This window comes from Pinus tabuliformis, chromosome 2_1, assembly GCF_031772625.1.
Source record: "Pinus tabuliformis cultivar Carrire ecotype Pingquan chromosome 2_1, CPIR1, whole genome shotgun sequence".
NCBI classification, from domain to species: Eukaryota; Viridiplantae; Streptophyta; class Pinopsida; order Pinales; family Pinaceae; genus Pinus; species Pinus tabuliformis.
This window is the reverse complement of record NC_142299.1, coordinates 251047093-251074145: the sequence shown is the minus strand read 5'-3', so window position 1 is coordinate 251074145 and position 27053 is coordinate 251047093. Positions and strand designations below refer to the sequence as shown.

The following is a 27053-nucleotide window of genomic DNA, read 5'->3' as shown; positions in this document are numbered from 1 at the left end:
AGTGGGACTTTGCAATAGGCCAGCTAGATTTTGTAGTAGCATGTACCTTTTACATTTATCACACGATTCTGTCTTTGAGAGGTGTTAGGTGATGTCGATCTGAAGATTCATTAGAATTTGTACTTGCAGCCTTGAATAATACTAATTTGTAATGGATCACTATATAACTTGTCATCCATTTTGGTACTCTCTACAGTGAAAAAAAAGAGCCATGGCCTTGTCAGGCCCAACATAAGGACAGATCGTAATTTCCTAATTTGGGATCCTGAAACTTCTAGATCTGATTTGAGGGTTTTAAACAATTTTTTTGGGGCAATCATTTAAACTTTGTCTCTTAGCTTTCCAATGAGTATAAAATGGAGTTCATATGAGAAGTTATGCCTTCAGCAAGTTGACCTATTCTTTGACCACCACAGTAGCACGTGGATGTGAAATCAACTTTAATTAGTCACGCATGTGGTGCTAGTCACATGTGCAACTTTCAAGAAGAATATGGAGGGTCCAAAACCCTAAACCTTTTCAAGAGCATGCAAAAACATACCTACAACTTGACTGACTCACTGTTTATTAATTCTGGCTAATTGAAGGGCATCTTCCATATGAATGGCCACTGGATTTCTACTAAAACAGTTGCAGTATTGCTAAATGTCCATAACTAAAGAGGCTAGATGGATATATAAATTTGAAGGATTATATTCATATGCATAAAATCAGTAGTTTTTTGTGGAAAAAGTTCAAAAGAGCAAACAGCATATATAAATATGTCACTTACCTGCACCATGTACAAGTGAGAACAAGTTTGATGTAATCCAGTAACAGAATATTGCCTGCATGCCACAATAACCTTAGAATGTCAAAGATTATAGAAATGCTGCATTTGGCATTTCATATGCCACAACGTTAATGTAGATTTTAACCAAGACTGGAGTAAACTTCAGATCTAATAAGCACATACAGATGAGAAATCAAAATCAAGATTCTGAAAGTATATGTACATAAATTGAGCTCCATAGATGGAACAAATAGAAGATTATATGAAATTTCCAATAAACATCCAAATTTCAACTCGGGATGTGAATGACCTTCACCATGTACAGGGAGTCCCTAACCACATTCGGTCTTACTTTAGGATGATGATATAAAGCTTATGGCACGAATCAACTAAGGCCAGGCCTTATAGCCCCATATGCTGTTTTTAATGTTCGTCAAGTAGACTTGAGGCTCAAACATATCTCCAGACTGTCTCAATTTGGCTATTAAAATAAGAACTCAATGGTGATTGAAAAAATTAAATCATCATTAAATAAGAACCCAATGATGAATTGAAAGAAAACTAAATCATCATTAAAATAATAACCCAATGATGCTTTAGAAAAAACAAATCATCTTCTCTCGTTCTTTGAATAAAGTAATTGAAAAGGCTAAAAAGCCTAATTCTGAAACATTCCCCACTTTTTACATGGCATCATATGTACCTGATATCATCTATGCTAGCAGCCCTTTTGCAGGGTTGAATTGGAATTGGAATATAATAGGAACTCCAATTCATGTTTAATGTCAAGCTATGTGGGAGAACAAATACAAGATAAACTATGCATAACTTTGTGATTTCTTCATTGTTCCCCTTTATAAATTGATATTTTATAAAGAGTGCCCTAGGCTAAATAGAGAGACATTGAAGCTATTGAGAAGCATAGGTAATCAGTACCTTCAGGAGGATTACACATATTTGAGGAGTTATGGGGTCACACCCCCCTCACCTGTTACCCAAATACGTACCCACTAGAATAATTCTTGGGGAAATTCCTTACCAAACCATTATGCACGGTTTTAATGCTTCATTGGCCAAAGACTCCAGGAAAATAACATTTATTCCCTATAACATGTATACTGGGCACTACGGGCTCTTGTGAATTCTAAAAAAGATGGATAGGAAGCTAATGCAATCTGCATTTAAGGTTTCCATAGTGGCAATCGCACAAGCATGATATTCTAGGAGTAGGTGCCATACATAGTTTTTTTGTTTCAATAACATGACCTTGTGCCCAAGAGCAACGGGATCATGAAGTGCCATATGAGAATACAACAACATGGGAGGAAGTGCTCATGAGACTAAAATCAAAAGATTTTACTCTCACTCATAGCATTACCTCTAACAAACACATGTAGAGGATCAAACAGAAAATGGCTGAAGCTGAGAGGTAAAGAAAGAGGAGGAAGATAAGATTAAAGCTCAAGAGGCACAAGCCAAGCAAGAAGACAAGCAGAGGATTATAGAAGAGGTTGAAAGGGCAAAGACTGAAGGAGGATGCTGGAAAGCCAGTTTAGAAACAGACGGGGAAGGGGGGCAGAGAGAGAAATAGAGAGATTAGCAGCAGTAGAGCTAGAGAAGAAATTAGAGGAAAATGTTGAACAGGAGAGAAAATCCAAATGGAAAATGATTGAGAAGAGGCTACAAGAGGCAAAGAAGCTAATCAGTGACAGCAATCTACAGGGAAGCATCAGAACAACCTACACAGCAAATGGCTGAAGCTGAGAGGTAAAGAAAGAGGAAGATAAGATTAAAGCTCAAGAGGCACAAGCCAAGCGAGAAGACAAGCAGAGGATTATAGAAGAGGTTGAAAGGGCAAAGACTGAAGGAGGATGCCGGAAAGCCAGTTTAGAAACAGACGGGGAAGGGGGGCAGAGAGAGAAATAGAGAGATTAGCAGCAGTAGAGCTAGAGAAGAAATTAGAGGAAAATGTTGAACAGGAGAGAAAATCCAAATGGAAAATGATTGAGAAGAGGCTACAAGAGGCAAAGAAGCTAATCAGTAACAGCAATCTACAGGGAACCATCAGAACAACCTACACAGCAAACTGCACCACCTCCAAGTGACTTCATGTTGAAAAAATAAGGTATCAATGAGGTGTTTCCTAGTGTTTTTTGCCTTTGGCCTAGGAAAACACATGAGACCACCTTTTTAGTGTGACTTTATGAGTTATTAAAGTCATGTGACTTTTTAGTCACTTTATGAAGTACAAAAAGTACATGGTACTTTATTATATTAAAGTTACTTTATGTTTAAAGTGACTTTATGAGAAAAAGGTACAAGGTACAAAAAGACATTAAAGTGACTAGGGAGGCTCATTAATGAAGGGGGAGACATAAGAGGGGGTCAATGGGAGATTAGATCTCCACCCTTGATCAAGGAGAGCTGAGATCTAATCTCAGCCCTTGATCTTAGGGATAGGGTTCTCTCATCATTATGAGACTAAAAAGGGGGAGAAAAGGCAAAAGTGATTTCATTCTTCATGTGCATGTGTTGGAGAAGAGAAGAGAAGAGAAAAGAAGAAGGAAGGCTGAGACAGCCATTGTTTGCAGGAGAGAACTTACAGCAAGGAGAACAGGCCTAAATTCCCAGGCAGTGCTGTAGAACGCACTCCAAGGAGAAACAGGGAGGTGGCACGCAGACCAAGAGGGTCAGATCTATCACCTCCAGTGCATTTTTTGAGGGGCTGAGAGAGTCTCAGGATGATTTTCGGGGAGGTTCAGCAACAGCTTCAGTATGATTTTCAGAGCATGCACAGGTCTGCAAATCAAGGAGATTTGTCAGCACTGACAGCACACAGTAGGAGACTGAGTAGGCAGTCTGACAGCACCAAATTCAAGGCAGAATTTGAGGAATCTGCTGAACAGAGGTCGATTTTCTGAGCAGAGAAAGTCTGACTGTGGTCTGAATTCCAAGGCAGTCAGAGGTCCAGAACAGTCACATGACTCTCTAGGAAGACTGACACGACTTTCAAGGAAGAGATAAGTACCCTTGATGAGTATTTAATGCTGTACAAAATCCTCTAAGAAAAACAAAGAAAATCCTCCTAATTGGTTTTCCCCTTTGGGGTTTTTCCAGGGTCTGTGATTGACCAAAAATTAAGTGTCTTAAATTGTGTGTATGCATGTGAAATTTTTATGATCAGCTGAAAGTGAAAGTTAAAGAGTAGTGGTAGCCTAGCAGTGTTCCAGTTGCAATTTGTATTCATGTTTAAATTTAAATATGCAATGAACTATGGGGTTGGGCATTAAACTTGTATGCAAAACAAAATGAAACCGGGAGGGGCTACAGGAAACAAGAATTTTCTACACTTCATTGATCTAACCATGGTAGATCTTGTTTATCAATCCTTAGAAAACTGAAAAAAAAAACCATCACAACACATTTAAAACTCGTCAAAAGGCTGTCGCTGCTAAATCTTGCACCTTGATGCAAAGCTAAGTTGCACAAAACGCCGAAATGTTTCAAATTTTCTGAAATGGATATGTTTAGAAACGTCATCTCCCATAATGGAAACGTCATATATATATATATATATATATAAGTAAATAACACATTATCTTGCAAGAGAAAAGGGAATAAGACCCAAAGATGACAATTTAGAATGAAAACTAAGTCTATATGAAATCTCATAGATGATTACATGATGGCCGAGTTTCGATTGAGTTTTGGTTGAGTTTCAACATTTTGGTACAGGTTGTTGAAAATAGCAACAAAAAAAATCCTAATTTAATTTTGTCCTTCAATTAAATTAGGAATTAAATTGTAATTCTAATTCTCATAGCAACTTGTAATAGTTAACTAAGTTAATTTGACTTGGTTGGCTCAGTTAATTCGAGCTGGGAGTCTATCTAGAGTCGTGTAGAGTGGTTCCTAAATTTTAGGGGGCCAGGTTAAGTTCTTTTGAGTTGTAATTATCTAATTCAATTTAACTCAATTAAATTCAGTTAAACTAGTTCCAACTGATGGAGGAATTAGTGGGAGATCCAATAGTGGGGTGTAACCTGCAGTAGTGGGGTATAATCAGCACTAATCAACCAATAAATTGAAGATTCACTCATAATTAACTCAAGCATGTTAGATTTGAGAAAGACCCATTTGAAATTGGAGTTCAGGGGCAGTGTACTATCAGTTGTATCATCATCTGAATTGTACAGGTAATACATGCAATCAAAGAAAGCCCTATGATGGATTGCGCAGTTATGCATGAGGAATTTCCCACTTAAATATGGGCTAATTCCCTAGGAAACTATGCAAGGAAATAGGATCTTGGCAAGCAACAGATTTGGCTAAGTATTGGCTGGAGCTTGTTTGTGAAGCAGTGAGATAGATTGAGATAGTGCAGAGGTGGGTCGGGCTTCAGCAAAGCATTGTAATCTTCTCATATTTTATGATTAATACAATATACAGATAACAAGGGTTATAGTTGTGGCTTTCCCCATAAAATTATTGTGTTGTGTGTGATTGAATTCTCTCTTTTATGCTTTGTTATTTCATCGATCAATTATTGTTTCCGTTGATGGGTAGAGTAGATTCAAGTCAATTGTTTTAGCATATTACAATCTGCAGTTTGAATCTACAAGGAATTTCTACATGGCATTGGAGTTGAAACCACTGTAGAAGAGGAGAATATGAGTTTGTCTTTTGCAGGAGAAATCGAATTTGCAGTATCATACTTCAGAGCCAGCAAGATGTCGTTCTACGGATTGAGACTTGAATATGCCCTTGAGGGTATTTCGAACTATATTGCTTGGAAGGACAGGATGGAGGCAGTGTTGGAAGACAACAAGCTTAAGGAATTCATAGACAAAGATATTCCTAAGCCAGTTGATGCTCAGGATCTGGCAGAGTGGAGAAAGTGTGTGGAAAAGGCGAGAAGGATTATCCTAGAAGGAGTTTGAGATCATATTGTCTTAAACCTCCATGGTAAGGAAACTCCATTTGCAATGTGGAAGGCCTTGACGGACCTGTTTCAAAACAGCAATGACCACAGGAAGTTGGCACTGAAGGACAAGCTCAAAAAGATCAAGATGGAGAAGGGCGACACAATACCGAAGTACTTGACCAAGTTCACCCAATGTCGGGATGAGCTTGGAAGTGTCGGTGTTATAGTTGTTGAAGACAATATGGTGAGCCTAGCACTTCTAGGCCTTCCCAAGAGCTGGCACAACTACCAGGACTCAGTTAATGGGAGGGAGAAGCTACCAGAGTGGGAGCAGTTGTGGTCCGACTTGGTACAAGAAGAGATTCAGCAGAAGACCAGGGATGGATCCTCATCCAAGAATGATGATGAGGAGAATTGTGCCTTAGCTAGAAAGGCGAAGAAAGGGAAGGGGAAGTCATCCCATTCCAAATCAAATTCCAGTCAAGGCGGCAAGAAGAAGGACATGTCGAAGATTAAATGTTTTCACTGTCACAAGCTGGGACACTATCGCATTTTTTTGTAAACATTGTGGGTGATTTATCATTTAGGTTTCACAATGATGAAAAATCATGACACCACGTATTGATCAACGATGTTTGCAAGATTGCAGCACTCAAAACAAGGGAAGGTAATGGCACATCATTGTAGTACTTGTCAAGAATTGGCAAGAGCAAGACAAGACAATGAAATAGTGAAAAAGGTTGAATGTTCTTCTCATCTTTTCTAATCACAATCCTTATACCTTCAGAATGCCTTACCAAGTCTTCAATGATCTCTTTTTCAATAAAAGATTAAACTTTTGAATGAGATTTCAGTAAGCCTCTTTCACTCCTCTTTTTAAAATAAAAAGGTTATATCTCTTATTCTTCTTTTTTCAAAGAGAAATCTCCAAACCTTTGACAAAGTTATACTATATCTTTGAGCTCATTTAAACTTTTGATAACCGCATAATATGCCGCCAAATGGACAAACCCTCAAATATTTTTAATGCACCTCTTAATGAAGCGGCTTTTTAAAAATAATATAAAAATTACCTCATGCTATTCCTTGCTCCTGGACTATAATTTATTGTATAGTTTCCTGTAGAGGCGTTTGAACTTCCACATGTTGGAATTGCTTGAACGATTATGAAAAACAACCAAAGTGTGGTCGATCCAGTACTGCAAAAAAGGCCACACATGAATTAACACCAGCACCGAGTATGGCATGATTCCCATTGTTTCTAGCCCTATGCATATCTGAAGAACACACACCGGACACCCGTGAACTTATTCCGCAAAACCGCTCTGGTTGAAGTTTGTTCGGCACAACATTATATATGAGTGTTTGGAAAAAAAGAGCATGTGTCTATGAGTTGTCCAATCACTAGTATAAAAAAACCAACCCATTGCACAATGAAACAATAAAAAAGGCTTTAATATTGGGGTTTTGGAAGCACAATTGAATACAGGGCTTGAAACCATGATTGAAACTACACCACTTGCAAGTATACATAGCTCTTATTTATCGGTCAGATGGAATGTTTGCATTGCTACTTGTCCCAACATGGGAATTTTGTATGCAGGTTTAGGAAGTATCGCAAAAACTATTGCACCACTTCCATTAGCTTATTCTTGGCTATATTACAGGAATTTGTCAAAGGAACAAGAAAGGTTGTGCACAGATCAAAGGCCACATGATTTGCAACTCCGTTGAGTATTCTAATATTCACATACCTCAACCGTCTCAAAGCAATATTCCAGGTACTCTTCCTCATTCTTTTCAAATTGATAAATCCACCATTAAAATGATTTACATTACATGAATTAACAACAGTCTCACGCTAGATCACTGGATAGAGATCACGCTAGTACCGGATTGTGTACAAATTTCCTCCTTGCTATCTTCGACCAAGATATGGGTCATATGCAAATTTGACAGAAATAGTGGCAAAAACAAAGGTCTTGTAAGGATGTAGATTTTGTACTTGATAATATTGTTCAATACAAAGCCGAGTGACAATACTAATTTTCTACCCAGATTAATCTGCCAGCTTACAAAAACGATGAATTCATGGCAACTAAGACCCACGTATCAAATCATGAGCAGCTCACCCATGGCCCATGAAAACTTCATGATCTGCAAAACTAAGTATATTTTGCATCACGCCCTCAAGTTTGACTAGTGTTTTCTGTGGCCCAAAAACTGCATACAAAGGCCAGATCGAGCCCAAGGGGAGCTAACCTCCAACTCGAATCTCCTCTCATGCTTCTTGGATTCATTCACTAACACCAACGATTGTAAATGTCATCATATATATCCAGGATTCTAACAAGCACATAGATTGAAGACTCCTGTATACAATGAATTTATCGACCTCCAGCAATGGATTTATTTCTACCACAACAAAAGAGGCAATATATTTGTAGCTACTAAGAAAATGAATAGCACCTATATTAGACAATAGGTCTAGATTGCATAACTATTAACCAGACTCTCTTCTTACAACTCCTAGCCACACAAAGCTCACTGCATCCTTAAGCTCAGATCGTCATATGATAAATTTTTAAATCCAAAACCAAATCTTTTAAAAAAATGTCAACTTTATCCCTCAAAGAAGTTCTTAGATTTTGGATCTCGATCGATTGTCAAATATTGTTGGATAAATCTTGCAATAACAAATTCACATCACGATCACACAACGAATAAATTTTTAGACCCAAAACCAGATCTTAAAAAAAAATGTCAACTTTATACCTCAAAGAAGTTCTCAGATTTTGGATATCGATTGTTATCAAATATTGTTGGATAAATCTGGCAATAATGAACTCGTATCACGATCACCGAAGACATGGAAATCTTCTTACAATTTTCAATAACAAAATACATAACATAATTTCCAGATCTCTTGGATCACCACAGTGGAGTAGGCCTTTTCTGCCACAACATCAGTTATCAAGCTTCAAGTTTTGAAGTCTTATTAGTCAAATTTAATCAGCATCGGGAATTCCAGCATATTATGAAGCGAACAAAGTTCCTTCTTCAAATTAATTACTCCAAAAGACTTGGAATATGAAGATATCCAGTGAGGATACAAATATTATATATTAAATGTGTGAATAAGAATGATGATACAATGAGAGTGAGTGCCCTGTATATAAAGCCTAGTAAGTACCCTTTCAAAAACAGGCATGTCTGTAGAGACATGCCTCTTTGTTTAACTAATTATTAACTAACTAATCATTATTACAATTATTTATATTTATATATATTCTTTATTCTTAACATTGCCTTCCTCCTCAAAAAAGCTTTGTCCTCAAAGCTTGTTGTCACAAAAGGCTTGATCTCTTTTTCCGTTTCGAATGTCTTCTTGTCCCGGCACTGTCATTTTCATTGATACAAGTTGATATGATCTTCTAAGTCACAAATAAAATTGTCTCACTGAGAAGGGATCAGACCATCCTAGATTAATCTTCTGTGGAATATTCTGATCACTGGAATTTTGTAACGAATTGTCATCATAAGATTGGACTAAAGGTACATCAATATTCTTTGGAACATCAGTTTGTTGTTTCTGTTCTGAATAGTCTTGATACGTAGCATTGTTGAGTTGTCTACTCTCATGATTCAGATGTCAATAGGGAACTTTGTTGGTTTGACTTTCCCTTATTAAGTGTGTGGAAATTTTTTGATTTACTTCAGGTGACAATGTGGTTGAGTTGGTTACAAAACCATCACTTGAGATGTTTATCATCTGAACTGCAACATCTAAGTGTGTCTTTCCTTCAACTAACTTTTCTTCTTCTTGAGTTGTCATATTCATTGGATAAATGTTCGTTTTTTCTTCAACTTGAATTTCTACATTTGAAGATTTCGACGCTTTCTTTTCAACAAGTTGTTGCCCGGAACTTCTTATCCTTCTTAAGATTCTTAATTTGTGTTAGTAATTTTTCACTATGGTCTCTAAGTCGAGAAACTTCCTCATTCTTGTCAGCGGTGATTTTTGTCAACTTCCTTCTGCATATTTTTCATCGCTTTTTTACTTTCTTGAAGAATTACTTTTGAGATTTCTTGTATGTCCTTTGGCATCACTGAATCTAGCTTCAAAGTAACATCTTGTAGCGTTATTTTTTTCTTTTTGTGAGAAAATGTCAAAAACTTTTTTTTTGTATTTAGAATAAAGGAACCTAGGGTTTCCATCCAAGGTGAGCCCAAAACAATGTCACCTAGATCACTCCATAGAGATTGAACAGAGAATTGTGATATAAAAGTATAATCGCCAATGTTTAATTGTAATTCAGTTATGTCATATTGTTTTCTACCCAAGCAGTCTAAACTCTCAATTATGTTAGACTCTGGAATCACCAATTGGTTAGCAAGGTTAGAGTTTATATAATATTTCCCTTCAGTGGGAGAGATAGAAATAATAACATATTTTCCTGCAAGAGTCCCTTTAATTCTGAATAGCACTGGAGCAGCGCAACGTGAGGTTCCAAAAAATCTTCCTTCCTTTATTTTCGAACTAGATGCCATTTTGCTGAAATGAACTTTCTTCAAATTCACCCTTTTTAACTCTATAATTTCCTTGATAATTTTAACTATTTTTTTTATAACTCTAACTACTGCTTCTTCTTTTTGGTTTTAATTTTAAATTATATTCAAACTTCCTTTATATTTAAGAGTAGAGGATTATACTTCCTAACCCTTTTTTTAATTTAATCCTTAATAACAATACCTTTATAACTTTTTCAAAAATGTTGTAAACTCTTTAAAATTACCCTTGCTCACAAATTAAGGAAATGTGTTATGAGGATTTAATTTGTCGGAACAATACGAATGAACCCCTTGTCCCTTCCGTGAATGGTCATCTAATAATTTTTTGAGTTTATGATTTGTAGATTTGAGTTTTGCTCTATTGTAGCTTTTAGTCAATTTTTCTTGAACAATAATTGTATATGTGTATTGTGGCATAAAAGGTGGTCGCTGACTATCAACAGTCGGGCAACAACGGTGGAAGCGTGTGTATACGGTGGTAGACGTCCACAATAATGGCAACAGCCACAGATGGCATGGGCATGTTGAGGAAAAGCGAGCAGCAACAGCAATGGTGAGAATAAGATCAAAACAAGTGTATTGCGGTGTCGAAGTAAGAGGTTGCAGTGGGGCACACAATTGGTACTAATGTGAACCAAATGATTAGACTTCAAGCGTTGACCAAAAATGTGTGTGCAGCAGTGGAAAATGGGCAATAGTCGAAAAACTATGTATGGAGGGCATTCGCGACACTGTGCAATCGATAACATATATTGTGAAGCGGTTACGATTGTGGTTGAAAGTAATGGTGGTTGCGAACGGCGGGCTATGTGTGACTATTTACTGGGACGGCAGTTCGTCAATCCAGTGGTTCGTTGTGGCAGCGACTATGGCCACAAGGACTATATTATTTATTTTTTTGAATCATTGACCAGAGAATCCACAGTTTGAACATTTTTATACCAACGTTTCAAATCCCAAATGGGATCCATCATCAGGATATGAGAATAATGATGAAAGAAGAGCAACTAAGAAAGAATAAATAGTGATAAGGATATATTATTTTTGTTATTTATTTATTTTTAATATATTTTTCATATTTCTTTTGGATGTTTTTTATTTTTTGTTTTTAATTTTTAGTTTTTCTAATAATTCTTTTTGGATTTTTTTATTTTTGTAATATTTTTTTATTTTTAATAATTTCTTTGCTTTTTTTATATATTTATAAGTTTTTTTTAAATAATGGCCAAAGGCCTTTGATTGCAAAATGGAGAAGCTCCAATTTTTGTGTAGCGAATGCTTCAGTGACGACGGCAACAAAGTTGACGATTTTTATGGCCAAAGACCTAGATCAGAGAACGAGACTCTTGTGCAATGGTTGAGTTTGCCAGAGGATCGAATGGCTCTGATACCAAATGAAGCAATCAAAGTACCTTCTTCAGATTAATTACTCCAGAAGACTACATGTGTGAATAAGAATGATGATACAATGAGAGTGAAGGCCCTATATATATAGCCAGGTAAGTACCCTTTCACAAACAGGCATGTCTGTAGAGAGTCGAGACATGCCTCTTTGTTTAACTAATTATTAACTAACTAATCATTATTACAATTATTTATATTTATATATATTTTTTATTCGTAACATATTAACTGGTCTCCTCAACAATCATTTCAATTATTCAACGGAAATGTTCAGACATAGCAGCTATTCACTTCCAGATATTCAGATATTGGCTGCTTTTCAAGCAAATCTCCATAAAAGCTCAGTTCAACAATTTCAGATTGAAGATGACAAAATTTATTGGTACAGGTGTTGTACAATTATTCAGACTTGTGATTGAGAGGGGAAATGTTAGACTGTGAGTCCCTAGACAATCACAAAGTCCGAGACCATGAGTTGCAATCCTTGTCTTGATGAGGTGTTATCATGATCCACTAATGAGTTGTCAGTGAGATCTAGAAGATCAATTGATGTATTATAAAGTCACATCTTGAGATCAATACAGTGAAATACAATGGCTTAAGACTTTTCCACCAATTTGCTTATCTTGTCTCGCTCTTGCCATTTCTTAACAGTACTTGGAAATCAACCACTAAAGTTTCAATAAATTAGAATCCTTCATAGGATCTACCCAAAAAAATAATTCTAGCGTTGTTTCTCAATCCTTAAAAGAGTTTGTCACTAAATAGAGAGGTTTATCATATACTCTCATGTCTTCTAACAGACTTTTAAACAAATAAGTCTAATCAACTAAGAAAGGTAAACCAACATGGTCCAGGAAGACAATGCAACAAGCATGTAAGATTATATGGCCATGAAAGAAAATTAACCAACGATGTTCATGCTAGCCTAGTAGAATAATGTGATTAAGCAACACAGATCTATCAATCAACACTAAGATCAGTCAATGTACTACAACCATTCTTCAATAAAACCACAACGATAAAGGCAATACAACTATAAGTATTTCGGAGAGGTGATTTGAGATACTTCAAGATATAAGCTTGGTCATTGGAACCAAGGGCTCAAAAGTGTGAAATAAATAATATTAAAATTGGTGTGATATTTAAAATCAGAGCCTAAGGTGACTACATTTCCATATTGAGATTGAAACTAATACTACATTCTAATCAACCACCCTATACACAGCTATGATGTTACAAGTCAAGATGTTATGATGTCAAAAAGGTAAAAGACTTGGTTACTACTGTTCTACTAGAGCTTGGTTTGGAGATTATAATCTCAGTTGCTCTATCTGCCATCAAGACATGTAATAAACAACACCAAAACCAATTTCTATTTTTTTGGAGTTAGTTCAAGGCACTGCAAGAAAGAGTTCCAATTATCTTTATATGGCAAATTATACTGCGTGAAGTATTTGTCTTTTTATCTATTGTATAATTTTTAACTTCAAATGGTTATAACCCAAAAAATATCCTGCTTGCAAAATATTTAAATTAAAATACCTTCGGGAAATTCATTGTTATAGGCACTGTCATAAGAGCAATGAATCGAGAGAACATCTTCATTTTATTTGCCATAGGATTGCCTTCTAATCCCTCTTGCATATTTAGCTGTTAGCAGAAAATAACAACAACAATCAGTTTGAAATGTTCAGCATATAAAATTTTAGATTTCACTTAGCAAACATAAAGAACAGCAAAGTAGATTTCCTACTTTTCTATCAAATAGCCTCATATGTCCCAATTTTTTCCTTCTTGTTTGCAGATAAAATGCTATGTATAAATTTGTCAACGAAGAAAAACAAGGTATATATAAAGAATTTCTAAGTCCTGAGAGTACGATAGAAAATAGACAATTACAGCTCTACATTCACTTCATTGTCTTCATCCATTCAACTTAAATTAATCAAACAGGTGAAACCTTTAAATCCAAATTGGAAGCCAAAATTGGAAAGGAAGGAGGCAAACGAACGATAAATATGAAAGTTAGAAACATAATAACTAATAAGAGAACTAATCCTTCTGAATACTTTCACCCTCAAAAAGAGAAAGTGGATTCAAAAAATGTTTTAGAAGAAAAGGGAACACATGGTTCAAGTCAATTTGGTCTAGCCTGAGTGGTTGTCTGATGGATTGTTTTTCTCCCAACGCAGCTTCTATCCCCATCAGTGACATGGCAAAGCTTCAAGCTTCTACAGAATCAGGTTTTACGCTGGGTACCATCCACGGAGAGAGGGGAAGTGCCCAGTGGGTTTCCCCGGAAAATGCAATACATGGAAAAAAAATGTGAATATATCTGACACAAATGTTATATATAATAACGAGAAATGGAATCTTACTAACTAACTTCAGCAATACTTGGTTAGAGACACCAGGCAGCTAAGGAGACAATTGAACTCATGTTTCAAGAACTATTTCTTATAAAATTCCCGGTGATATTTCCTATGAAAGTGTGATTGACTAGAACCATCTCTTAGATAAATAACATTTTGGAGCAAAAGTGGAAATACAGTTTTACCATCTCATTTCAAAACTATCATCTAATCAAGCAAGTGAAAAGAAAGACTAATCTTGTCCCCCTCTTTTTAATTCTGCTTTGGAATAAAGAAGCTATACCTCTACAGTTGCCAAAAAGCTTAATGCCGTCAATGCAGGGAGAAGGTATAGACTGTCTGGGGTACTCAAATCTTGGAACCAAAGCGCACCACCTTCTTTAAAGGATGGAACATTGGCTGCCATGTTCGTAATCTGTAATTATAACAAACCAGATAGCACCAAATTACGACTCATTTTGACATTCCTTGAACATGCCCCAGTTCTTGGAAAATATCATTTATCTGACAACATCTAAATCAATAATGAAAAAATAATTGATGTATCTTCAGTATAATTTTCTACCAGACATGCCAATCCCAAATCCAATATCTAAGGAATATTCAAAGATACTGAAAAAATGATCTAGATAGTGTTTCCTTCTCTTTCATAGAACATATATATATATGTGTGTGTGTACAAAGTGACCAAAACAGCCCTATACATGGTTTCCACCAAAGATTCCTTTCTTAATGGCTTCACCATGTAGTATTTTGATATAATTAACTATCAAAAAATTGCTGCAAAGGGATTCTTATCCATAAAACTTACAGCCAAATAAAAGCTTATGAAGACGGGGCCTTGAATTAATATCCCTTTCATTGGCGTAAATGGGGTAACATTGTATCTGCAGAAGACATCACAGGCACAACTTTGAAGTAATGAAAATATTTGAAGAAAATGGCATTTAATCTTTCTCAGTCTAGCATAAAACATATACACCTCTATAAAACCTAAATGAAAAACAAGGACCTGAAATGGGTACAAGTTTGTCGTCTATTTCTGATTTCATATTTTTACACGATGATTAAACTATCTTACTTCTAATTAACAATCATAGAAAAATTGTGTCTCTACAACATTGAAAAAAGAAGAAAACAAATATTCTGTTAATGACACCAAAGTCTATCCACATCTAAAACAAAACATAAGTCTAGATGAATCAATCTTCCCAAAGTAATCACCAATGATTACTTAAGCTTGCAAATGAACTGTGTTGTAAAGTAAATGTGAGTTAATTATGGATTAAGAAATACTCTTGTACTTTTGAGAGTTTTAAAAAATTATCTTGAAGATCAATTGCAATTTAGAAAAATTTATTTATTTTTAAATAGGAAAAGTTAAGAAAAAAAAAAGTTAACAAGTTCAAAAGTTAAAGTAGAGAATTCAAAAGGTTAACAAATTCAATCACAGACACAAAGGCCACAAATATCAAACATGAGGGCAAGCAATCTGATGGCACAGCAAAAGCTGGGAATTGCAGAAAGAGAAAAAATGATAAATAATCCAAATCACCCCAGGAAATACAAGCACAGAGAAACCGAGCAGACACCCTTCAATAGAACTATCAGTGTTTTGTAGAGAGACGAGGAAGAGAGAAGATGCACGTTGATAAGATAAGATGAGATAATTTTGTTAATCTCCACAAATGACCAGAAAATTGTCAACAGGACTAGAAAGTAAAATCAGTGATCCATGGACAATGGGAGCATCTGGAACACTAAGGAAAAATAAAGAAATACTAACATTGGAAAAGATATACAAATATCAACAAACAAACAAGAGAGAACCTGGATCTAGACAAGATAAAAGCGCAGCGCCTTAAAAGTCACAAAGTGCGGCTCAAGACAAAGATGTGCCAATTGTTCAGTACAGAACCTGGTAGACTACTCAAGTCTGCATACAACTGAAATGAACAATAGTTCATAGACAGAATATCCAAGATAAGAAGGGCAAGGAGTTGAAATCCATATAGGATATAAATATTAGTATTAATTGTTAATGAATGAATTAAGTTGACACAATGAACCTTGCAACAATACACTTATATGCGTTGTCCTCCAAGCATTTTTGGAAAAATAATAAGCTTTCGTTTTTGGCCTACAACACCTCCTAATTCTTTGTTGTTGAAGCTATGATGGTCGAATAAATGAAACGGTATGAACTTTGAAGGGTTGAACAAATCTATTGCATTGTACATGGATCGATCCATCCTAGTTCAATCTTCGCTGGAACTTTTTGTTAATCAATTGTTTAGGCATAACTTCTCATCTTATGCCTCCAAGCAAGGTGTTGATTTCATCCCCACTCTAATTCAGAATTATGGTTCTTCCAAATGTATTAAGAATATTGTTTATATTTATATGGGTTGTGTAATTGGTCACCATGAATCATGATTTGGATGACGATAAGGCATCCATTTATCTCGTGTTGATTTCAGTGAGGGAACATTATCAATTGTCACTTTTAAGTTTTCGTGATTTGTCAGTTGCTAATATTCCAGCAAAAGTGTCATTATGATTTATGATACCGATTGGATCTATAGTGGTTCCTATCTCCAAGGTGTAGATTTTTACGTTTGATGCCTTCTCTATTTCAACTGTGTTTGTTATTGTTTCTTTATCCGAGCAAGGTGTTGATTTCATTCCCACTCTAATTCAGAATTATGGTTCTTCCATATGTATTAAGAATATTGCTTATATTTATATGGATTGTGTAATTGATCATGATGACTTATGAATTGGATGACAATAAGGCATTCTTTTATCTATTGTGTTGATTTCAGTGCCGGAACATTATCATTTGTCACTTTTCGTGATTTATCAGTTGATAGCATTCCAACATAAGCGTCATTATGATTTATGGTAACGATTGGATCTATGTTGGTTCCTTTCTCCAAGGTATAGATGTTTACATTTGATGCCTTGTTAAATTATGGTATGTTCTATGCTTAAGGGCAATTTACTTCAAATCTTCTTATTAGCCCAATATCAATTTCCAGTATTGCAATCATATCAACATAATAATAAAATACAGATAGAACATAAATGTAAACAACAAAAGACAAGCCAAGAAGAGACACAAGATGTGGCACCAGCTAGAGACAAACCCCAATGCGGGGAAACCCTTTGATCAATTCTTCTATATTCTTCAATAATTCAGCACACACAGAGAGATAGTACAATATCACAAATCTGTGATTTTACAACAGCAGCAATACAATCCTAATCAGCAAGGTCAAAGCTAGTCAAACAGCTCCCAAATGACCTCAAGTCAACCTAGGAGAGCTCAGCCTCCAACAGCAATAGTAAGCGGCCCAAAACAGTCTACAAAATATGGTCAAACAGCAGTCAATGTAACTGCAGCTCTGCGGTCAGCCCTAACCAGTCAACACTGGTCAAATCCATGGTCAAACAGGCCAGCGTTTGGCTGCCCAGCAATGCGGCTAGCCTAGGAGAGGCTGCCCAACCCAAGAACACAGTCAAACCTCCTCTTCACTGGTCAACACATGCATAATATAGCCCTGCTGCTCCACGGTCAGCCCTAGGTCAACACTGCCCTAAAACAGACCTACGTCCTTCCTTCTCCCACGTGTGAGTGTCTTCCTCCTCCTACGCATACCCAAGAGACTAGGAGAGAGAGGAATGAGATGGTGAGATGAGTGTCATAATGCCTCAAGGTCTCCTCTTCTTATATGCCACATTGAGGATAAGCTGGGGGTGTAAAACACTATTTTGCTTGCTGGCTGACCTTGACAAATTGTCAAGAAATACAAATAAATTCATATCTCCATGAATACATGTCGGAATCGGATGATCGTTAGATCAATCCTACACCTCTCGATGAGAGGAATCCAAGAAAAATATCAACTGCCATAAATGATGTGACCCACATGGAGTTTGGCCCTAGTTGCCAATTTTAACATGCCTTCTCTATTTCAACTAGGTTTGTCATTGTTTTTTTATCTGTCAATAATTCCTTAATGATAAGTTGCTCCAACTTTTCATGTTGAGACTTCTTCTCGACTTCTTGATTTGTGCAACCAAGCTTTAATTATGTTTATTTAAACGAGAAGTTTCTTCATCTTTCTTTGATAATTCCTTGTCAAATTTCTTCTTGAGATCTTGAATTCATTGATGTGATACTCTTTCACTTTGTCAATGTTTTGCTAATCCACATCTAATTTCTTAATTTGTGACTTAAATTTCTGCATTTTTGCGACCTAAATATTCCTTTGTAGTAAATAGTCTCCAACCATTGTGATAAAGGACATTTTTGCGACCTAAATATTCCTTTGTAGTAAAATAGTGTCCGACCATTGTGATAAAGGACATTTTTACTTTTAAAGGTCAACAAATACTTGAACTCCATTGCACAAAAAAGAAATTTAGTCCGGAATGTCGTATAATTTGTGGAAATCATAGTTGTTTCCATCAATATCACTATGGTTGTTATATAGAGAATATTTTAACGCTAAATCAACTTTATAATATGCTACTTATATAAATCATATGGATTTGAGGTTTTGAATTCTCTCCTTTTCAAATTCAAATTGGAACCTTTATTTTACTTCCCTTGACTTAGGCCTATTTTTATATTTAATAAACCTTTTTCACTTAATCAACCACATTCAACTATTTTGATACTTCAATTTAGGAATAAGATAATATAAACATATACTATAGAAACTACTGCTACAAAATATAGCACCTTGTGCAAAGCCTCACTAACCAATATAGGTTGAGAGCAATAAAACTATTAGTTGTCACTATCACCTCAGCAACTATTCCCCTCTCTGTGGTTGAATACAATCCCCATAAGGGAGGCTTCCCCAATATATCTTAAGGATTAATTAACTCAAATGATTTAAGCTAAATACCCCCTAAGAATTCTACTACAACATTCAGCCATGAATAAATATGTGATTTTTGGGGTTTATAGAAATTTAAGGTATATTTTCAAGAAAGTGTGTTCAAAGGTCCCTATGGCTAAATCTAGAGGCTTAGTCAAACCAAAAGAGGCTCAAATAGGTACCCAAAGACATGCAATCAAGAAAATATACTTTGCTGTCATAAACTAGGGTTCCAACCAGCGAATTTACAGCATGCAAATATTTATAACAGCAACAAAGAAACAACTCTAGAATCTATGATCAATGAGTAAATTAGAAAAGAAATTACAGCAATTTTCAATAGCTGAAAACACATATAACAGCAATAGAAACCCTTGACGTCAACCCTAACGAATGGCTGAAAAATGTATGTAAAGTGACATTTTTTCCTTTCCAAATGAATGCATACAAATTTTAACCCTAGGACAATATGGTCCAAGGCAAAAAAGGGTGAAAATGCTGATTTTGCTATAACCTAACATAATTTACCATAGAAAACATAAAAAAGAAAAATTTAGGGTTTTATTTTTTTATTTTATCGATTGGCACAAGAGATAGGAATAGTGCCTTTCTCAATCAAGGGGTTAATGGAGTCTAGGGCTATAATTCTATGGAAGAGGACCGATGGAAGTGATTTCAAGGAAACAGAGAGACAACATTGTGTTTCTCAAATCCTTAAACCCTAGTGTCATTCCATCTTCTTTGGAGATTGAAAGGGAGGAAACTACACTTAGCTTACCCAAGAGAAACTTGATGAAAATCTTATTCAAGAAGATGCTAGAGCAATAAAACATTCGACAACATTTTGGTGAGAATTTCATTAAAACCCTAATTCTTCAACAAGTACAAGATGGAAGAAGATACTTACAATAAATTAGCACAAAGCCATAGAATCACCAATCATCATCCAAGAGAGGAACCATCCAATCAAAATATCCTCTCCGAGCCAATTTGCTCAACTAGTGCTCCATAGTGAGCAAGAGAGATAAGACTAGCTAGTGTGCATCGAGCTCCAAGTGTGTGTGCCAATGATCCAAGAGAAATCGTCTTCCCTCTATTTATATGAGGGCAACCAAGTCGCTCTAAAAACAGACAGAAGCCCTAAAATAATAATTAATCACAATTACAAGTAGGATAGGTTACAAACTGACCCCCAAAGATAGCTAACTCAATGATAAAACATAAGAATAAGCCTCATTTAACAGTCAACACAAACATAAGCTAAAATCCTTCCAAGGGTGACGCCATCCTCCAAAAGATGTGTCTCTCATCAAAAGGTGCCATGGATGACTCAAGAGGGCATATATTATCCCAAAAGTCATATCTCCTCATCAATTGGTGTCCAATCATCAAGCAAGGCTCCATCATCCAAAACGCCATCCTCAACCAAGCCCATGTTATCAATCCAAGCCCCATCAAGGGGACGTCACGGGGCTAGGGCATGATGTCAACGTGTTGAGCAATGCATCATCCCCTCTAAAGGGGTCCCAAGTCATCATCATCATCTCCTTAGATATAGGGAAACATCCATCGAGTAGTTGCAATCCCAGCCTAAGGTGCTCTGTTAGCTCTGGGGTACATCAGCTCTCACAGTAATGTCTTCGCTTTAGAGTGCAACGTTTCAAGACCCAGAAGGAGAGAAGTGTAATGTTCCTTTCCGAGAACAAAAGACCAACTAACTACTTTAATTATTTAACGTCATCTCTAAGGTCAGATTGAGCAATTAAATTAATAAAGGTGATTATTAAGTGACTTAAAAATAATTAAAGAATAAACCTTAAAAAAATGTCACTTTATTAAAAGAAGGAAAGGACCCATGGTTTACAGAAGTCCCATGGTTTTGACCCATGGCATTCTAACAGCCATCACAATAAAAGGAAGCCAAGGGATCATTTGAAGACATGATGATTTCGATTATTGTGAGTTGGAATTGGGAGCTTTATTAGCTTACCATGTGAGGGGAAACCCTTGTATAGTTCCCAGTTTCGGTGTTGAAATTATACACCCTAGCTGGTGGCGATTAGTTTTGGTGGTGAAAGATTCCACCCTAGCTAGTCAAGAGGGAAAACCACTTCAGGTTCTTCAGTAGTGTTCATCAGGAGAAAAGAGGAGGTTGTGTTATCTCATAGCATGTCACTGGAGGAGGCCGAATTTATGAAGATTGAATTAGATTAAGGCAGTTATTGGGGTTTGAAGATCACGTGGAATCCAAAGGTAACTAGTAAAGTTTCTAGTACCAGGTTTTCCTGAGAATTATTGATGTAATCCCCTCTCAAGATTATTTAATAAATAAATTGGGGTTTTTGCCTTATTTTCTCTCCAATTTTCTGAATTGGTAATTTAAAGGCCAGCAATTTTATTTGTTTCTAGCAAATTTTTATGGTGTATTTTCATTGAAGAAGTTGTCTAGAAATTATCATAATTTAAAAGGGGATATTTATTTGCAATTTATTTTGTCAATGGTTTACGAGAAAATTTCTTGAAGGAATTTCTTAGAAATAGTATTGAATATTTAAGGGGGGATATCACTGTAGCATCAAAGCTGGTTTTCGTACCAGCCTAAAGGGTTATTTAAATAATAAATAAATAAATAAATTCCAAATCAGCAAGAGAAATTGCTCGCAAAAGTTGCCAAAAGGTTTGAAGATCTTGTAAGATTACAATAGAAAAATTGAGGATTCTAACAAGAATTTCACAAGATTGGTAGATTGAATCGAAACATGGGCATCATCAATGGCGGCAAAGGATAAAATAAGTTGCAGATCTACAGATGAAAAAGCAGCAACTCAAGATCAAAAAGCAAAAGTTGAAGTGAGCCCCAAGGGAAATAATGATTCAGATAAAAATGTGGAAGAAAAACCTGCCAGGAGATTGGAGGTTTGCAGCTACACTGGGCAAAATAGCAGTAATGGAAACATTGTTTCAGAATTTTCAGAAGCACCTGTTGAGGAGAAATATGGGGCAGTAAGCAACAAAGGTGGCCCAACATTTTCAACCAAAAATGATTTAACATTGTTGTTGATTGTTGGTTGCAGTCAAAGGTCTTATGTTGACTTATATAGAGACACTTGCAGGGATCAGGATGCTTCCCAAGGAGTATTCGTTAAAGAGAAAGCTCAGCATACGTGTAGAGATCAGTTTATCGGTACTTGCACAAGGCCACCGAATTTGTGCAAACAGGGTTCAAGTTGGGCAGTAGTACTTATGATTTTCTATACCATGTTGACTATCAGTGATCCGGATCTTTTCCCTTCAAAGATTCATACAGAATTGTTTTAAAAGGGCATGTAACCATAAGATGCATACACATAAAAGTGGTCGAAATAAAAGACAAACATGTGAAGCAAAGACACAAACAAGTTGATAACGGAGTTCACCCAGTGTGGGTTACGTCTTTGGGCCCTGCTCAATGTGGGGAGGCCTCTTTCATTAATTTTCAGCGAAATCAAATTACATGCATGTACAAAAGACACCTTATACCTCCACTTCTAGGGATGGCCTGAAAATGCACACCTCTGCTAAAGAAATGGACTACACCGTTCAATTCCTAGCGAAAAATCGTGAAAAGTGACTGTAAACTCGACCCCTTTCTACTTCGGTCAAAATTTGGACCCCTGAGAATCTTAAAGATTCCCCAAAGATTCCTTCTCACGAGTTCACTGGAATTCGGCTGCTGAGATGAAATATCTGATCACACCATCACGTTCCTTGCGAAAAACTGAGAAGAATGAGTATAAAGTCGGTCTAGTTCTAACACTGTCAATTTCGAGCCCCCAAGGAATCTCAAAGATTCCTCTAGATTCCAAGAAGATTTTGTTCTGTAGGCTGATTGAAATTCTACTACTCAGATGACAAATCTGATCTCACCATCATGCTCCTTGCGAAATTCTGAGTAAAATGAGTATAAAATCGGCATCATTCCGCCTCTGTCAACAATCACTCTTCAAGGAAACCTAAGATTCCTCCACCTCATCAAAGAATATTCTCCTTGAATTTCGTCCCAAGCATGATTCCGCCTTGGTCACTATGTCAAGGTTCCACCCTGCTGCTCTTGGTCTCCGCTCCGTCTCCTACTCCCCGTTGCCCAGCGAATGAGAATTTTTAAGTATAACAAAATCGAGTGGTCCTTACAAAGCATTGGCTCATGGGCTAATGGTAATAGTGTCCGTTGTTATAACACCTGCCTGGGGTCAAACCCCGCAAGCTCCCGAATTGGTACGTTAGTTATTGACGTGTTTTGTTTCTTTTTGAAGCGCGTTATATTTTGGAGAGTAGAGCCACCGCAACAAGCAAGCCAGCCACCCAGTGGACGAGGGTTCGAGCCATGTTGGCTCTGTCATGTGGTGATTGTTGGTTAACAGTTGGCATGGTATATAATATATATATATATGGCGGTACGGTTATGTGGCGCTGACAATCAGCGAGGGTTCGACTCTTGCCGGCCGCGGTCAATATATAATATATAAATATGAGGTAATGCGGAGGGTTCGTTGGTTGGAGGGCTCTGCGGGCCCTACCACCACATTGATCTGGGTGTGACCAAGGGTTGGCGGGGTTTGGCCGCCCACCAACCCAACTTTAATATATTTTTTTAATATTTATATAAATTTAAAAAAATTGTTAAAAAATTGTCCGCCGGGTTTTTGGGGTTACCAAACAAATTAAGTAGGTGACAATTTCGCTAGTTCCGGCCGCTGGAAACCGTCACCGCAAAGTGCCAAATTGTTGCCTCGTTAATTTCCACCAAATTTAACGGCTTCGCCAAATTTAGTTGGGCTCCAAATTTAGTTAGCACTCTGCTAACTTTAGCCAAGGGGTCTAGTTTGGCAAGGGTGTCATTTGCGTCATTGGAAAGCTTGCGACGAGCACTTCAATCTGACCCTGGTTTCATTTCAATCCAAGAACTTTGATTTTTGAGCTTTTCTGGAGCCACCTAGATCATTCCTCCCCACTGAGGAGCTTTTGGTCCTCCAAAAGCATGAACACAATCTGCACTCTGTTGTGCTCCCTTGTCTACACAACAAGTGCCCCGACAGACCACACTTCCTTCTCCTTCACCTTTGTTCTTCGAAGCCATAAGTGATGAACTGACACCTGCATCCTCTGCAAACTTGTAGTACAATCTTTGCAAACTACATGTTCAATTTCATGACTAATCATGACCCAAGCATCCCCATCCCTGCCAAGAGTTTATAACACACTCTTTGGTCATGTTTACATCAGAATCATGATAGAAACCAATACCCCAGCCAAAAAGAGGCCAAAGCATCATCATGTTGCTTCCATAAGTGATGGAAAACACATCATCACTTTTACAATCATTTTGGACCATATGATTTACAAAATTAGGCCATGATAAGCTACTATATCTAGTAAAACCACCTCTCACTCAACAAAGTGAATGGGTCATCTCCCTGTGGCGGATTCGCTTGTTGAACATCTTCACCAGCTGGTTGCTTCATAGGTGCTTTCTGGGCATGAAGTAACTGACAGTTGGCTCTTTAGTGTCCACCCTCATTGCAGTAACTACTATGATTCTTTCTCCTCCAAACTTTTTGAATCGTCTTGGAACGCTTATTCCTGGTGCGTCTTTGATAAGTACCTCCACTTGGGAGCTAGTCGGGAGCGCGCTTCTTTTAAAAAAAATTCGCTCCCTAGTTTTTAGGGAGCGATCACTCCTTGACCGCTCCCCTTCGCTCCGGGAGCGATTTTTTAAGAAGGGGAGCGGTTGGGGAGCAATCACTCCTAACAGCTCCCCCTCTTAAAAAACGTTGCCGTCAACGCAAAAAAAGCCACGCAGTCAAGAGAGGGAGGCAACGGCTGGCGATGGAGAGGGGAGGGGGAAAAGGATAAAAAGACCCTCTCCCCTCCCATTATTCACCCATTGGAGAGAGCAAGAGAGAGGAGCTTGAGGAGCTTGCAAGGGAGATTGGAGCTTGGGATTGAAGGCCAAAGATGTAGGATCTACACTCTAATCTAGCATTTTTGTTTTTTTATGTTCATTGCTAAATAAATAGATAAAATTATCTATTTCCCATTCCCATTCCTCCATTTGTTTGCAAACTCAAAACTTCAAACATCATGGCTATATGGCTTGGCATTTTCTTCTTGTTGGTTCCTTTTTTGGTTATTATGATGTTGAAGAGTAGAAGAAGGAGGGTTGATCATGATGAAGAACTGGATGAAGAAGTCGGTTATAGTGGATTTGATGAAAACCTTGGAGTGGAGTACCTTGGTATGGAGGAAGAGAGCGAACTAATGAAGCCCCAAAAACTAAACAAGACCAAACCCCAATGTGGAAATATGTTTCTAGGCCTGAAGGAGGGAAAGGGGGTGGAACCACTAAATTTACATGCCGCCATTGTAACAAAACTTACACAGGTTCATACACCCATGCCATAAGGCACCTATGTGGGAAAAGGCCATGGGATGGAGATAAACTAATAGGAATAAAAGGGAAGAGGAGGAAGCCCAATGCAAATCTAAAAAATCAACAAGTTTCTTTGAACATAGCTCACAATCACATGCACAAAGAACTCCTTCGGCATCCTCCCATGGCAGTGGATATGGAGGCATAGGAACAAACATCTCTTAAAGGCGTAGAACCATATTAGATTTCCTTGACGAAGGGTGTAGGAATGATGTGGATTCAAAAATTTACCAATTTCTCTATTCATGTGGGATACCATTCAATGTTCTTCGCTCACCGTATTGGCATGAAATGGATACTGCCATAAATGATGCCCCCAAAGGTTACAAGAGCCTTGGGTATGACAAGGCTAGAACCATTGGACTTGATCATGAAAAAGCAAAATATCACATTCTTTGAGTAGAAAGATAGATTCTTGGATTGAGCATGGGGTGTCCATTGTATCTGATGGATGGACAAATGTAAAAGGCAAGCCATTGATAAGTGTTCTTACTATGTCTGTTATTGGTGTTGTCTTCCTTTCAGCATATGATTACTTAGAGAAGGTTCAAGCCCACCATCAACATTGCAGAACCATTACTTGAAACAATTGAACGTATTGGGCCATATAATGCCATCCAAGTCATCACTAATAATGCTACTAACTGTAAGGCAACGGGAGCAATTATTGAGGATAAATACCCCAACATATTTTGGTCTCAGTGTTTGGCTCACAGAATGAACCTTTTGATGCATGATAGTATTAAGAACAAAAACCAACAATACAAACGGATTGGTGATTTGTAAAAGAGAGGCAAACAAATGATAAAATTTATTACAAATCATAGCAATACCCATGGGATTTTCCACAATCGCTCAAGATTGGAGTTGTTGAAGATTACGAAGACTAGATTTGCTAACTATTACCTCACCTTCAGGCGCCTTTTGAAGGTAAGAGAGTCATTGGCTAGCATGGTATCAAGTCCACAATGGCAGGTATACAAATGCAGCTGACAAGCAAGGTTCTGAACAAGTGGAGGTCACTGCTCCTGATGGTCTGTTTTGGGCACGTGTAAGGCAAGTATTGCAATTCACCAAGCCCATTTATAGCATGATTCGTTTTGCAGATACAAATAAACCAATGATTGGGGAGGTGTATGAGCAAATGGATACCATATTGGAGCAAATAAAAGATATTGTTAAGGAAGATGATCCCAACTTGTATACACTGATTCACAATTGTGTGTGTACATGGTAGAATAAACTTAATGCTCCACTACATGCCTTGGCGTATATCCTTATGCCAAAATACTACTCTCCATCTTGGTTGGGCCAACCTGCACCTGGGGGTGGGGTTAGGAAGAAACCCCATACAGATCCAGAGGTATCTAAAGGATATATGGAAGCATTAGACAAGTTGGTACCTGACAAGGAGTGTGCTAATCTACGTCTTGAATTAGGAAGATGTTGCACTGGTTTGTTTGGTTCTTTGCATGCAATGGAAGATAGAGACAGATTTGATGTTCTCACATGGTGGGAAGCATCTGGTGGCATAGGAATTTTGCCAAAATTGGCAAAAAAAGTTCTCTCACAGGTTGTAAATACCTCTTTTGCAAAGAGGTGTTGGAGCACCTACATCTTCATACATAATGTGAGAAGAATGTCC

The 27053-nt window shown here is 37.1% G+C and overlaps 1 protein-coding gene across 2 annotated transcripts in view; it reads right to left on the bottom strand.

Annotated features, from left to right (window-relative positions):
- LOC149199638 (mitochondrial inner membrane protein OXA1-like) overlaps positions 1–27053 on the bottom strand; it is a 145876-nt gene that overhangs the window by 47665 nt on the left and 71158 nt on the right. For both annotated transcript variants that reach the window (XM_089402518.1, XM_089402519.1), the window contains 4 exons: positions 14859–14934; positions 14331–14462; positions 13218–13325; positions 773–827 (listed from right to left, as the gene is read on the bottom strand). In XM_089402518.1, the coding sequence (XP_089258644.1) occupies positions 773–827; positions 13218–13325; positions 14331–14462; positions 14859–14934 (371 nt within the window). The remainder of the gene's footprint in view (positions 1–772; positions 828–13217; positions 13326–14330; positions 14463–14858; positions 14935–27053) is intronic.